Consider the following 12210-nt stretch of genomic DNA (forward strand, 5'->3'; position numbering starts at 1 on the left):
AATCCAGGACACAAGCCGAGTTCAGGGTCACCAGAAAAGAAGCAAAGTCCGTTTAAACAAGCCAAAGTAATAATCAGGAAATAGGAACTCAGGAAACTGGAACTGCAGAGAAAATACCTTATTTGTTCAATTATAATACGACCCTGATTGTAAGATGACCCCCCAAATCTGAATATTAATTTAGGAAAAAAAAGAAAAAGCCTGAATATAAGACGACCCTATAGGAAAAAAGTTTTACCAGTAAATGTTAATTCATGTAAACTATTTTTAATAAAAGCTATGATTGAGAAAAATATTTTGGTTTTATTTCCTTCAATTTTCCAACCTGCCCCCCCTGTTATGCACATCTGCCCCAGAAATGCCTTTTACCCCCTATATGCCACTGTGCCCCATGATATGCCTTTTAACCCTATATGCCACTGTGCCCCATGATATGCCTTTTGACCCCCTATGTGCCACTCTGCCTCCAGAAATGCCTTATAAGCATATATGTCACTCTGGCATTAAGGGGGTTAAAAGGCATATTATGGGACAGAGTGGCATATAGGGAGGTTTAAGGCAATTCAGGAGGCAGAGTGGCGTATAGAGAGTTAAAAAGGCATTTCTGGAGGCAGAGTGGCATTAAGGGGGTTAAAAGGCATTTCATAGAACACTCTGCCTCCAGAAATGCCTTATGCCCCCCATGTAACACTCCCCCCGCCCCCCCCAAACCTACCGGTGCTTCTGACTCCCCTGTCACGCAGCCGGGGCCGCGTGTAGATGTCTACGTGATTTGCGTGAACAACTTACGCTGCAGCCGGAAGGAGGTGTGGCTAGCAGTGGGGGTTGTCTGTGTCCATCGCGCAGACCTTCCCCGACTTTCAGAGAGAATTCCCCGACTGTCAGAGAGAAATCTCCGGCTACACACCGGGGACTCAGAAGCACCGGTAAGTGGGGCGGGGGGAGGTAGAGACAGGAGGATCCAGGTCCCCTGCAGCTGCATCTGGATCTGGATCTTAGTCGTCTCATAGTCAGACCTATTTGAGGTCTGATTATAAGACGACCTGATTATTAGAAGAGGGGTATTTTTCAGAGCATTTGCTCTCAAAAAAGCCTCGTCTTATAATCGAGCAAATACGGTACATCAAGCAACGAGCAGTAGCGAAGATGGAGTTTAAATGTTCCTGTGCTGATGACGTCATCGGGAGTGCGCACAGCTGACAGCCTCCCGGTGATGGAGGAAAAGGGGGCGGGGCTAAACACACGCCAGTCGGATCAGCGTGGATGCGGCAGAGGACCGACCCGCGGGTACTCAGGTGAGTGGCTGCGGGTCGGGTCCTGACAAAGGTCAACTTGCCTTTACCCCTAGGGTCGCAGAGGGTGGCCAACATGTACTCTGGGGTGTCCATTATGGCTTGCATGTTACCTTTCAGCTTCTCTATCAGCCTACTGATCAGCTTTGCAACCTCCAAATCATGCATGTGTTGTTCAAGGTAGGTAACGGGATGACCTGGCCCAAAGTAGCGATGTTCTGGTTAAGTCACATTTCTAAATGGCTTCAGGACCACCACCGCCTGCCCCATTAATGCCTATTCCCCTCTGTCCAATGAGCTGGATATCCCAATGCTCTGATCTGAGGACATGGATTGAAGAGCCCACTCTAGGATGCGCTCCATCATGTCCAGGGTGGAGTTCCAGGGGGTGACTACAGGCGGTAGTGGGATAGGCCTGCCTTCTCCTGCTCCTCCCTTAGCTGCTTGCTTGCCTTCACACTCAGGTGAAAGTGCCCAGCAAAATTTTACAGCACTTTTCAATCACTTTTGAAATCCTACACTGCCAGTCAGTTGGAATAGCTGGCCCCCTTCCCCTTGTAAATGCTGATTAGCCAGAGTGAAACATTTAAGGAAAAATCCTAGGAGCAGTCGTAGTTATAATATTGAAGACTATATGCCTTTCAATTACAGCGATGCCCAGCAGCTGAAAAAAAAAGTACTTCAGCGTTGCTGAAGTGCCTCGACATAGAGGCATTAAGCAACATAAAAAAGTTAGGGGGCCTGTTTGATCGCTCCTAGGAGCATTTTAAACCACCACCTGTTAGAGACACACTGCCTCAAGATGGCGATGCCCATTCAGAACAAAAGAGTTCCTAGAGGGTCTCTCCATACACTCCTGAGACTACAGGTCAATGGAATACAGCTCATTCATCACTATGTGATCAGTAAAATAAAATTAAAAAAGTAAAAATAATAATGTATTTACTAATGCAAATGTAATAAAATGTAAGAATAAAAAAGACCCCACAAATGTCTCCATGGAATCATAAGGGGAATCATCCAGTTCAAATAAAATATTTATTTTTATGAGCAAGTCATAAGATTGGCACTGTATCTTCCAGCATATAAAATACCCATTGGGTGTCTAGTTTTTTTTAAAAAAAATATATGGTTTGAAGGGGTAAATTTCATTGGCCCATTGGCACATGGGGCAGAATGACCAGTTTTGAAACAAGTGGTTTTGAAATAGCAAAATGGTACTTGTACTTATTGCACAATAACTCGCATAAAAAGAAGAAAAACAAACATTGGGCATTTCTAAACTCAGGACCAATATTAAAAAGTGCTTATTTTTTTATTTTTCACCATATTTTATGTTGTTTTTTTTTATAGTAAATTAGATCATATGATCAAAATAATGGTATCTTGTCCTAAAAAAATATATATAATTTGCGTGGGTATACTAAACGAAAGAGAAGAAAATTATAGCTAAACAGCCATTGTCACAAAAAACAGCTTGGACCTTAAGGGGTTAATTATCTTCTAATGGTGGAACCACAGCTGGTAATTAGATAAATAAAGGTGCTCCCGCATCCCATTTTATTCATTTTTGTTTTGGTGTTACTGGGGTTTCTGGTATGATCTGTTTGAGACTTTTCCTATGCAGAAACGTTCTCTGATGTATAATGGCTTGGACCTGTGTGAGTCTAGTAATTTTATTGTTTGCTTTTACACCATGGAATTGCTTAGCAGGTGAGCTTTTGTTTGAAATATAATCATTTTATTTGGGTAGTCTTAATGGAAAACAATTTTTGTTGATTTTTCAATATTTACACTTTGGCATTGGAATTACCATATATTAAACATGACCTTTGGTATGCTATAACTGAAACTTTAATTGCCACAGTTTGTTTATGTTGTTAAAGCCTCCCCTGTGTTATTCAGCCATGCAAAACCAACATAAAGCAATTAAACATAAATGGTAGAAAGAAAGCATGTAATATAGATTTTATTTTTTTTATTATTTTATTTATTTTTTTTTAGTATTTTTTTCCTCTCAAAACTTTCTATCCAGACATCAGCATTATCTTAAAGCTGTATACACAAATTACCTCAATTTAAGTATCCTAATTTATTATTGCAGCCTGCTTAAATCTGTGTAAATTGCATTTTCTTGTTTTGTATTACTTTATGTATTTCTAGTGGGAGGTAGAAAAGATGTTTGGGCACCTATTTTTACACTTTTTTTTTTTTTTTCGTTATTACATTTTTCATCTTACACTTTATTTTGACTGGAGGTCTTTAAAGATCCTGGAACTGGATGGGGTACTCCTTATGGTGACATCACTGGCTTTTTTTTTTTTTTTATATAAACAAAACAAAAAAAAAAGTGCTTATTTTTGAAACCCCTTATCTCCCTCTTTTCACTTTGATCCCGAATGCTGTTATCTGTAATTGGCCAGCAGAAGGGGGTTTTCAGAGGTTCTGGATATGCATTCTGGACACCATTTTATTTTCGATGTTTGAAGATAATTGTGTTCAGGCATGCTAGTGCCTGCTGACAGCGGGAACCCCAGGCTGTCAAATGACAACCTGAACTCCAGTGTACCGATGAGGAAACCTTATTTATTTGATCTATACAGTCAATGTTGAGTTTGCTTGTGGTTTTTTAGTGGCTCTGTACCTGCAATGCTATGTTTCATCTGTTTTAATACCTGCAAATACAGGGTTTGTATATCTTATTAATTTGACCTATACCTGCAATGCTATGTTTCCACCTGTTTATTTGACCGCTACCCAAAACTACATGGAAAAAAATGTGATGCTAGGATGGATGGAGGGGGGGGGGGGCAAACTCTGGGGTGATGAGTCCCATCAATATTAAAGGCAGCCTTGAGTTGGCTACGGTGCAACTTCCTAATAAAGGGGCCCATCCAAATTTAAGCCAATTAGTCTTTTCCATGGCCTAAATTGTCGGCATGTATTTGGACTCTACTTCCTAGTCTATTCAGTTGGTTCATAGTACCCAAGCATGCAGGTTTGAGACATGCTCTTCAAAGAAATTAACAATGATCTTGGTGTGGCTCCTGCTACAACATGTTAACTACCTCATCTGGCATTGACTGTAAACTGTTAAAACAAACAAACAAAAAAAACAAAACAGTAATCCTTCATTGCATGAATGAGACACAATAATGGGAGAGGGGGTATACTAAATGTAGTTGTCGCTCTTGGTTTTTTTGTTTTTTAGGCGCATCTGTTTGTGGTCTTTATCAACATGCATGCAAGGACAAATGCATCCCCATTTCTTGGCTGTGCAATGGGGAGAGGGACTGCCCAGATGGTACAGATGAACAATGTGGTACGTGATAGGGCTCCTGTTATCATTAATGGAATAGGAAAACCCATAATTGAATACATTACAATAATTGTAACTAAATACAAGCCCCATGTTTCATTGTACTATCTTAATGCTTAATAACATATTTGTGGTATCAAGCCACCCCATCAACATCATCCCACATAACTATCATAACCCCCAACATCATATTACATTCTCCATAATTTCCCAGGTAATGGAAAATCACAATTATTAAAACCCTGATTAAAAATAAGCCCAACATGTTTGAAATACACAAATACTGAGACGCACACACCATATAGAGCTGATGTTTAAATATTAACACTTTAACGTCCCCTTGCGTAGATTCTACGTAGCTACTTATCAAATGGCGCTAATGGCAACCTTGACTTGTCCTTATTTAACCCCTTAAGGATCAGGGCTGTTTTTACATTAGAGAACTGAAGACATTTTCACAATCTTACAGGTGAACAGACCTACTCCTACTCAATTAACGCAGAACAAATGTTTTTTTTAGGACATATTTTTTTTTGCGACACTGTTTATAAATGTAAGACCTCTTTGTACGAAATTATTATTATTTTTTTTGTACACATCTAGAGCTAGAGGGGAAATATCTCAAATATATTAAGTTGTGTCCCTAGGATTTATATCTATTGTCAGTTCTAAAACAAATATTACAAGTCATGCTCTTTTCAAAATTAGCACTACCTCAGTCAGTAGTACTAAGATATAAAAACCACCTCATAAAACAATTTTGATACTTTTCACGAGTTTTAAAAAAAAATTTTTAACAAACAAAACAAATCTTTTCCTGCAGATCTAGCCTGTCGTGGTGACCCTAATGCATGGCAGTGTGACGATGGCAAGTGTATTTCCATAAGCTGGAAATGTGATGGCGTTAGTGACTGCATGGATGGCTCTGATGAAGTGGACTGTGGTATGTATAATGCCTGTGTCAACAAATAGTTAATACAAATGGTAACATGCACGAAAAAAAAACCCCCATGCAATATAGAAAATCTGTCAATTTCTTGATTTAAAGACCTTAATCAATCCTTGGTCTTTTCGTGGATTCAGGATAGCTTTATGCCTATCCCATGCATATTCAAGTTCTTCTACTTATTTCACCCACTCCGTAAAGTAAAACCTTTTACATTTAAACATCTGATTCTCTACTTTTTTGTTATGGCCTCTGCTTCTGAACTAAAAGGATGATGGGAGTTGTCTAGGTGTCACATGGGAAATAATGTTTTCACTCATTTAAAACTGGTAATTGAGTTGGGATAAGATTCCTAAAATTTTATCTGGCTAAATTAGCCTCTGTATCCAATATTTGCATTTTAAGAATTGCTACAAAATACCATGAACTTCTGAAGGTATGCACTGCATCCATAAGAAGCTTCCAAAGGGGTCCATGTAACCTCATGGCTACAATTAAACGCTGAAAAGCGAGAGGGCAATTTGGGGGGATAAAACTCCCAAAACTGATTCTCCTCATATGCGTATTATGTTTGTATGGTATACAGGGATATGATATGAATGTTCTTGCCCCTGTTAGTGGGAACAAAAAGTCATATATGTGACAGTGTTTTGGCAAAATTGCATGTTATATTTTGCTACCTGCTAAATCATGCCAGACGTTAAGAAGTCTGATACAAGCTGTTACCATATATGTAATGTTTACAAGTTTGGTGATTTATTGTGTATGCTCTAAAGCTGCTCTACACTGAAAATCTATTGGGGAAACAAACGCCCTTCAGTTGCTCGTTTGTTTCTAATAACCCAGAACTTGGTTATCTAGAATGTTCTGACAAATCTTTGGTTACTAGCATGTGCAGGTAAAAGGATACAGTGCAATAATAATGAATGTATCAACGAGTGGGAGGTATGTGATGGCCATAATGATTGTGAAGATGGTTCTGATGAGAAGAATTGCCCGAAAATAAGCTGCGCAGAGAACCAGTGGCTGTGTCAGAATAATGTGTGCATTATGGAGTCCTGGAGATGTAATGGCATTGATAACTGCGGAGATGGAACAGATGAAGATCAGTGTGGTAAGTTATTTTCTGTGTGTAAAAACAAGGTCAGGGCTGGCCTTATGCCATCAAGTGCCCCATGTGACGTTCACAAAGTGGCAGTCTTTTTCACAAAATGGCACCCTCGGACATACACATTGACACACTCATTGTGTGCACGATGTGTACATTCAAATACGGATACATGCTGTGCTAAGGAACCCCTTCCCATGTATGTATCCTTTGTCTTGAAACATGTTATTGAATGTGTGAAATCAGTGCTAAATGTATATGTTATCACCTTGTGTGTTCTTGGTGAGAAAATATTAGACACCAACGGGGTCTCAGAATGCTAACAATGTATACCTTCGCCAGTCAAGGATCAACCAATGTGTTTTCCAAAATGTGAAAAGGGTACATGGGTCTTAAGTCACGGCTTATTTTTACTCTAGCCAAGAATTCTCCTGGTTGGGTGAGCCATTAACAAAAAGCGCTAAAGTGCTCCAACTTTTATTTTTATTTTTTTGGTTAAGTGTCTTGTAGTGATGGTGTTACTATGTGTTCCAATGGGAAGTGCATAAACAGTACCCAGATGTGCAACAGAGTGGTTGACTGTCCGGATGGCTCAGATGAAACACTGTCTTGTGGTAAGTGATAATGATGTCAAGACTGTATTCTGTGAGCTGCAGTAACACTATTTTTTTTGTTTAACAATTCAAATGCTTATGGACTGAACCCATTTATGAGGGTGACAAGTCATTGAAGAGGAAAGCCATGTAGCCAAAGGGTGCACCAGAAGTTCGAGTATCTGATCTGTGAAAACTTATAAAAGAAACACATCCTATAACATGTTTTTGGTTGCTAGATTGTAACACACCTTTGGGTTTTATTCACTTAACTAGGAGTTGCAGAACAGCTTTACTTCCCTATGCATTATTAAAGGCCAAGCCTGGCAAGTTTCTCCTATAAGAATTGCTGAGCTGAGCCTGCACAATAATTTTTTTGTATTGTATTTTCCCCCTTTAAGTGTCAACTGCATGTGTTAATATACACAAAATGCCACTAGGTAATATATGGTGACACATCATGATCTCCCCCACTGATCACTTTTTGTAGTGTAGGGAGGCTACTGGTTTCTGCTTGAGCCAATTGGTAGCTAATTCCAGCCTATACAGCAGAAGTCTTGTGCATTTAATTGCACACGCAACATTTCAGTTATTGGTAAGTGTTGGGTTTACAATGAAACGTGATGACTTAATCTGTACTGAAAATGATGCTGTAGATCAGTCAAAATTGATCAGCTGCTTCAAAGATGTTTTAGGAAGTAAAGGCTCTATTGGGCTCTGTCCTCATCTGGCTGCTTGATACCCTGACAACAAGCACTGAAAAAGTCCTATCTGTATGTGTGATGTCATGGATGGCCCCCACTCTACCCCCCCCCCCCCCTCAACTAAAGCCATTGTAAAATAAAAGCACCTAGAAACATATGGTTTTCATGGGGAAAAAAAAATCTATGGAAAGACACGTATAGTAAAATGCTTCCCTATAGAAACTAATTGTCATAAAGGGTTTACTCTAAGGTGGCCTAATGAATTTACATAAGCAGGAACTGTGCTCTGTAATCGACATGTTAAGAATGATACAAGCTTTCTAAAAACTACAAATGTTTCATCGATTTAATCAGTTTGTTGCTTTTGTATACAAAATCCAGGTCGCCAGTGCTCTGATGGAAATGGAGGCTGCATGCAACACTGTGAAGATGTGGTGTGGGGTTCAAAGTGTTCTTGTTATGAAGGTTGGAAACTTGAACAAGATGGTCAAAGCTGTATTGGTAAGTGCTCCTTTTCTGCTTCATGCTATGCTGTCCTGCCAGTCCTAGAGCAACCAAAATATTACCTAATACTTCTGACCTGGTGTGTTTTAACTCCTTTGGGACGTAGGATGTAGTATTAGTGCATTATAATGGTATGTCCTATGGTTTTTGCACCAGTGGGGACATTTCTCCGCTAGTAAATGGGAGAGCCCTCTTTTCCTGCTGACTAATTCAATGTCATGGTGCCCCACGCAACCGGCAACTACATCAGAATGAAGAATGTAAAAAAGGTTCCCAGAGGGTATATCTAGAGTAGACCCTCCAGAAACCTCTGAGCTGCATCCCCATCCCCCATAGGCTGATCACATATAAAGGGTTATGTGGATCAAGGTAGAAGCTGTCTGTCCCAGATGTATCCTCCTGTTGTCCCCGGAATCACCTCCAGCACCAGCCAGCATACGCACCTTGGAACCCTGCTATGTGTACCCAATAAGTAGACACAACTACCTTGAATTGAGTATAGCAGGAATTAACAGTTTATTGTTGTAAAACATAGACTCGTATATCCACAGAACTTCATTAACATAACTCAGCATTGATTAACAGGTACATGTGGACAACCCAACCTTTAATCCCTTTTAGCTACTGAATCCCCTCCTGGCAGCAATCCTGTTAATGGGATTAGTCTACACAATGGAGTGTAGCAATCTTTGTTTTGACTACCTTGGAGCCTTGTATGACAGGTCATCCTATCACAACATGTATTAAACATATGTTTAGGTCAGTGGCTGCTTATTGTAAAATGGTCAAAATATACATTTATACTACATAAATATATTGTGAAACATGGAAGGAATGCACTGGGTAGGGGTGCCCACCCTGATCCTTAAATGCCCTAAATACTGGTTGTCAGGGTAGAACATTGCTATCTACTAATTGGAGTCATGTTGAATTCATTACATATGAGGAGTAGTCTTGAATATTTTTTTTTAATTTATCATTTTTTTTTTTTTTATTTCCTCCTTTCTAGATATAGATGAATGTTCTGTGGAATATAGCCCATGCCATCAAGTTTGTAATAATACCATTGGCTCATATTCATGTGGCTGCATTGAAGGATTTGAAGTTAAAGGGAAAAACGCTTGTGAGGTAATGGGTAAGTAAAAACAGGAAATTGATGGTGTTCTCTGTGTCATAAGTGCATTACTTTTTATCTTATTATCCATATAACCGAGTTATAAGGTGGGGACATGTTGGGTTTTTTTTTCCTTGGCTTGTCATCTGGTAGCAAGTCTTGCTTGCTGCAAAAAAGATGGATTTATTTTAACTCCATGTTCCAAACCAATGTTTTATCTTCAGTTTAAAGCAGTTTTTGGTTTTCTTACAGACAATGCTACTCAAATTTTGCTGGCGTCAGATGGGGAAATCTCCATAATTGATGCCAGGACAGGAGACCATCAGAGACTTCTTTCTGTAAAGGGAATGCCTATTGTTGTTGCCTATGATTTGTATAGAGAATCCTATTATTGGATAGATGAGAAAAAGACACTGCACAAGTATGTAGTCGGAGGGAAAAATTCTACCTCCATTTATCCAGGTACTGTTCGCGGCAACTGTCATTTTCCACAACCCAAGGATTGCGTGCACCACTAATTTACTGGCATAAACGTGTTTTCACCTCCTGCTTTTCTTTTAGATGTCGGAAATGTTAACAGCTTGTCTGTAGAGTGGTTCACGGGGCAACTGTACTGGGCCAGCAGAACTTCAAAATCAATATCTGTTGGATTAGCTGATGGCAGGGGCTACGTGAACATTCTGGAAAAAGACATTGCGCCTGATCAACTAATCGTGCTTCCTTCTAACAGGTGAACTCTTTGTCCTTTAAAACAAATATAGTTATGGCCTTATACTGACACTGGAATGTGGTGGTCAGACTCTAGAAGCATACATGGGACCCTTCTAAATGAGCTGGCCCTGAGACTCGTGAAATAATAACCCTATCGTGAAGCTGTATTGACTAGCCAAATTTTAACTAAATTACTGTAATAGAGGTCATGGAATCCTTTGTTGCAATTTAAATACGCTTACGAAATATCACATCACCTGGATTTAAACAAATGGGTATCAACCATAACATACTGGTAGCTAATGCACCAATTAGGAATCTTTTCTATAAGATCACAACAATGTAGAACAGTAAGGAGTCGGTTCCAGAATGTGTGGCCCTGATAATCTGCCCCTTCACCCTGAGACTGGGGCTCAAACCTTGAGAGTTCCCAGGTATGTCTAGAAGGCAAAGATTGATATTTATAATGGAAAGAACTGCTGTGGCTCACCATTAGCCTGGGTACACTGAATGTAAATAAGCAACTGCAAAATAAAAATGTATAATTGCAAATATTTTTATTTATCTACAGGCAGCATTAGCAGTAATGTAAATGGCATGTAATGAGACTAAAACTACAGAATTTAAGCACTTAAGATGTTCAATTAAGAATGGTGAAAGTGTTTGGGTACTAGAGGTGTGCTTTATATTTTATATTGGCCGCTACAAATAATGCATTTATTCCTAAAGATATATATTTTTTTCTTAACATAATCAATAGATTAATATATTAAACATTAGTACTTTTGGAAAGTGTTTTATTTTAAAAGGTTGTGTCCAATCAACTTTTTCAGGTATATGTATTGGGTGAATTTTGGTAATAAAAGTAACACTACGATAGAGACTGCAGGCATGGATGGATCTGATCGGCATGTTATCGCTTTTGTGCCCATGGAGCAACCAATAGGTCTGATGCTTGATTTCGTTACTCTGCGTCTCTATTGGATCAGTGAATATAAAGAGGTAAAAACAGGATTAACTTGTTAAGATTCAAGAATTGTAATGTATTTTTCTTTTCTATGCCACCTATGTAGGTATTATACAAACTAAAGAATAGCCCTATTAGCAAATTTTTAAAATGTTTAACTATGTCCCGTATTCATGGTTAGTGTAATAATTTTGTTACGCAAACCTTTAGGGTACAATATTATCCCACTTTTTTTTTTTTTTTTTAATAGGTATAAACTGGTATGTGTGATAACGGCTATGGTTTTTTTCTTTAAATAGTCTATAGAAACTGTGCATGTTAATGGAAGTGGCAGATTCACGTTCCCAAATGTGCTGCAAAAAATACATGCCCCTGTAGGCTTATCTGTGTTCGAAAGATGGTTCTTCTTGGCTGATGAAAATATGCTGATTTTCCTCTCTCGGGATAACCTAATGGAGAGAGAGATGTTGTTCAATACCTCTCTGATTTCTGCTTTCACAGTGTTGCATGAGCTCCAGCAACCACCAAGTAAGTTGATTTTTATGTTTTTTATTGGCATTGTGGTGATGTAGAAATGCGTGTGTGTATGTATATATATATATATATATATATATATATATATAAATATATATATTTCATTTTGAAAGAGAAAGGGGGGGGGAATTTAAATACAGGGCTGCCATCAGTTGTATTGGGGCCAAACACATGGGCCTCCTTGCGACTCAATCACCTTAAGATCCCCTCCCATAAGTACGCATTATGAGAACTAGCTTTTAGTGGTGTCTAGGTGCATACATACTAACACCCACTCGCTCTACCACCATACAGTTACACACACACACTTTCCCCTGCACATCCTTGCCGCCCCCCCCTCAAGCACCACAAACCCTTGGCTCACCCCTGAAGCACAAACCCTCTATATCATTATATTCTAACACCCATACACATGCTA

The 12210-nt window shown here is 39.1% G+C and overlaps 1 protein-coding gene across 1 annotated transcript in view; it reads left to right on the forward strand.

The window, feature by feature from the left end:
* Positions 1-1171: 1171 nt before the first annotated feature.
* LOC149286985 (low-density lipoprotein receptor-related protein 2-like) overlaps positions 1172-12210 on the forward strand; it is a 40382-nt gene continuing 29343 nt past the window's right edge. Inside the window, exons 1-11 of the mRNA XM_089493583.1 lie at positions 1172-1295; positions 4504-4614; positions 5435-5554; positions 6447-6671; positions 7166-7279; positions 8344-8463; positions 9476-9601; positions 9833-10042; positions 10142-10310; positions 11125-11293; positions 11558-11786. Of these exons, the coding sequence (XP_089349709.1) occupies positions 1172-1295; positions 4504-4614; positions 5435-5554; positions 6447-6671; positions 7166-7279; positions 8344-8463; positions 9476-9601; positions 9833-10042; positions 10142-10310; positions 11125-11293; positions 11558-11786 (1717 nt within the window). The remainder of the gene's footprint in view (positions 1296-4503; positions 4615-5434; positions 5555-6446; positions 6672-7165; positions 7280-8343; positions 8464-9475; positions 9602-9832; positions 10043-10141; positions 10311-11124; positions 11294-11557; positions 11787-12210) is intronic.

The sequence above is a fragment of the Sceloporus occidentalis genome, unplaced genomic scaffold (assembly GCF_023333645.1).
Source record: "Sceloporus occidentalis isolate IW3139 unplaced genomic scaffold, rSceOcc1.0.p SCAF_65, whole genome shotgun sequence".
Lineage (NCBI taxonomy): Eukaryota > Metazoa > Chordata > Lepidosauria > Squamata > Phrynosomatidae > Sceloporus > Sceloporus occidentalis.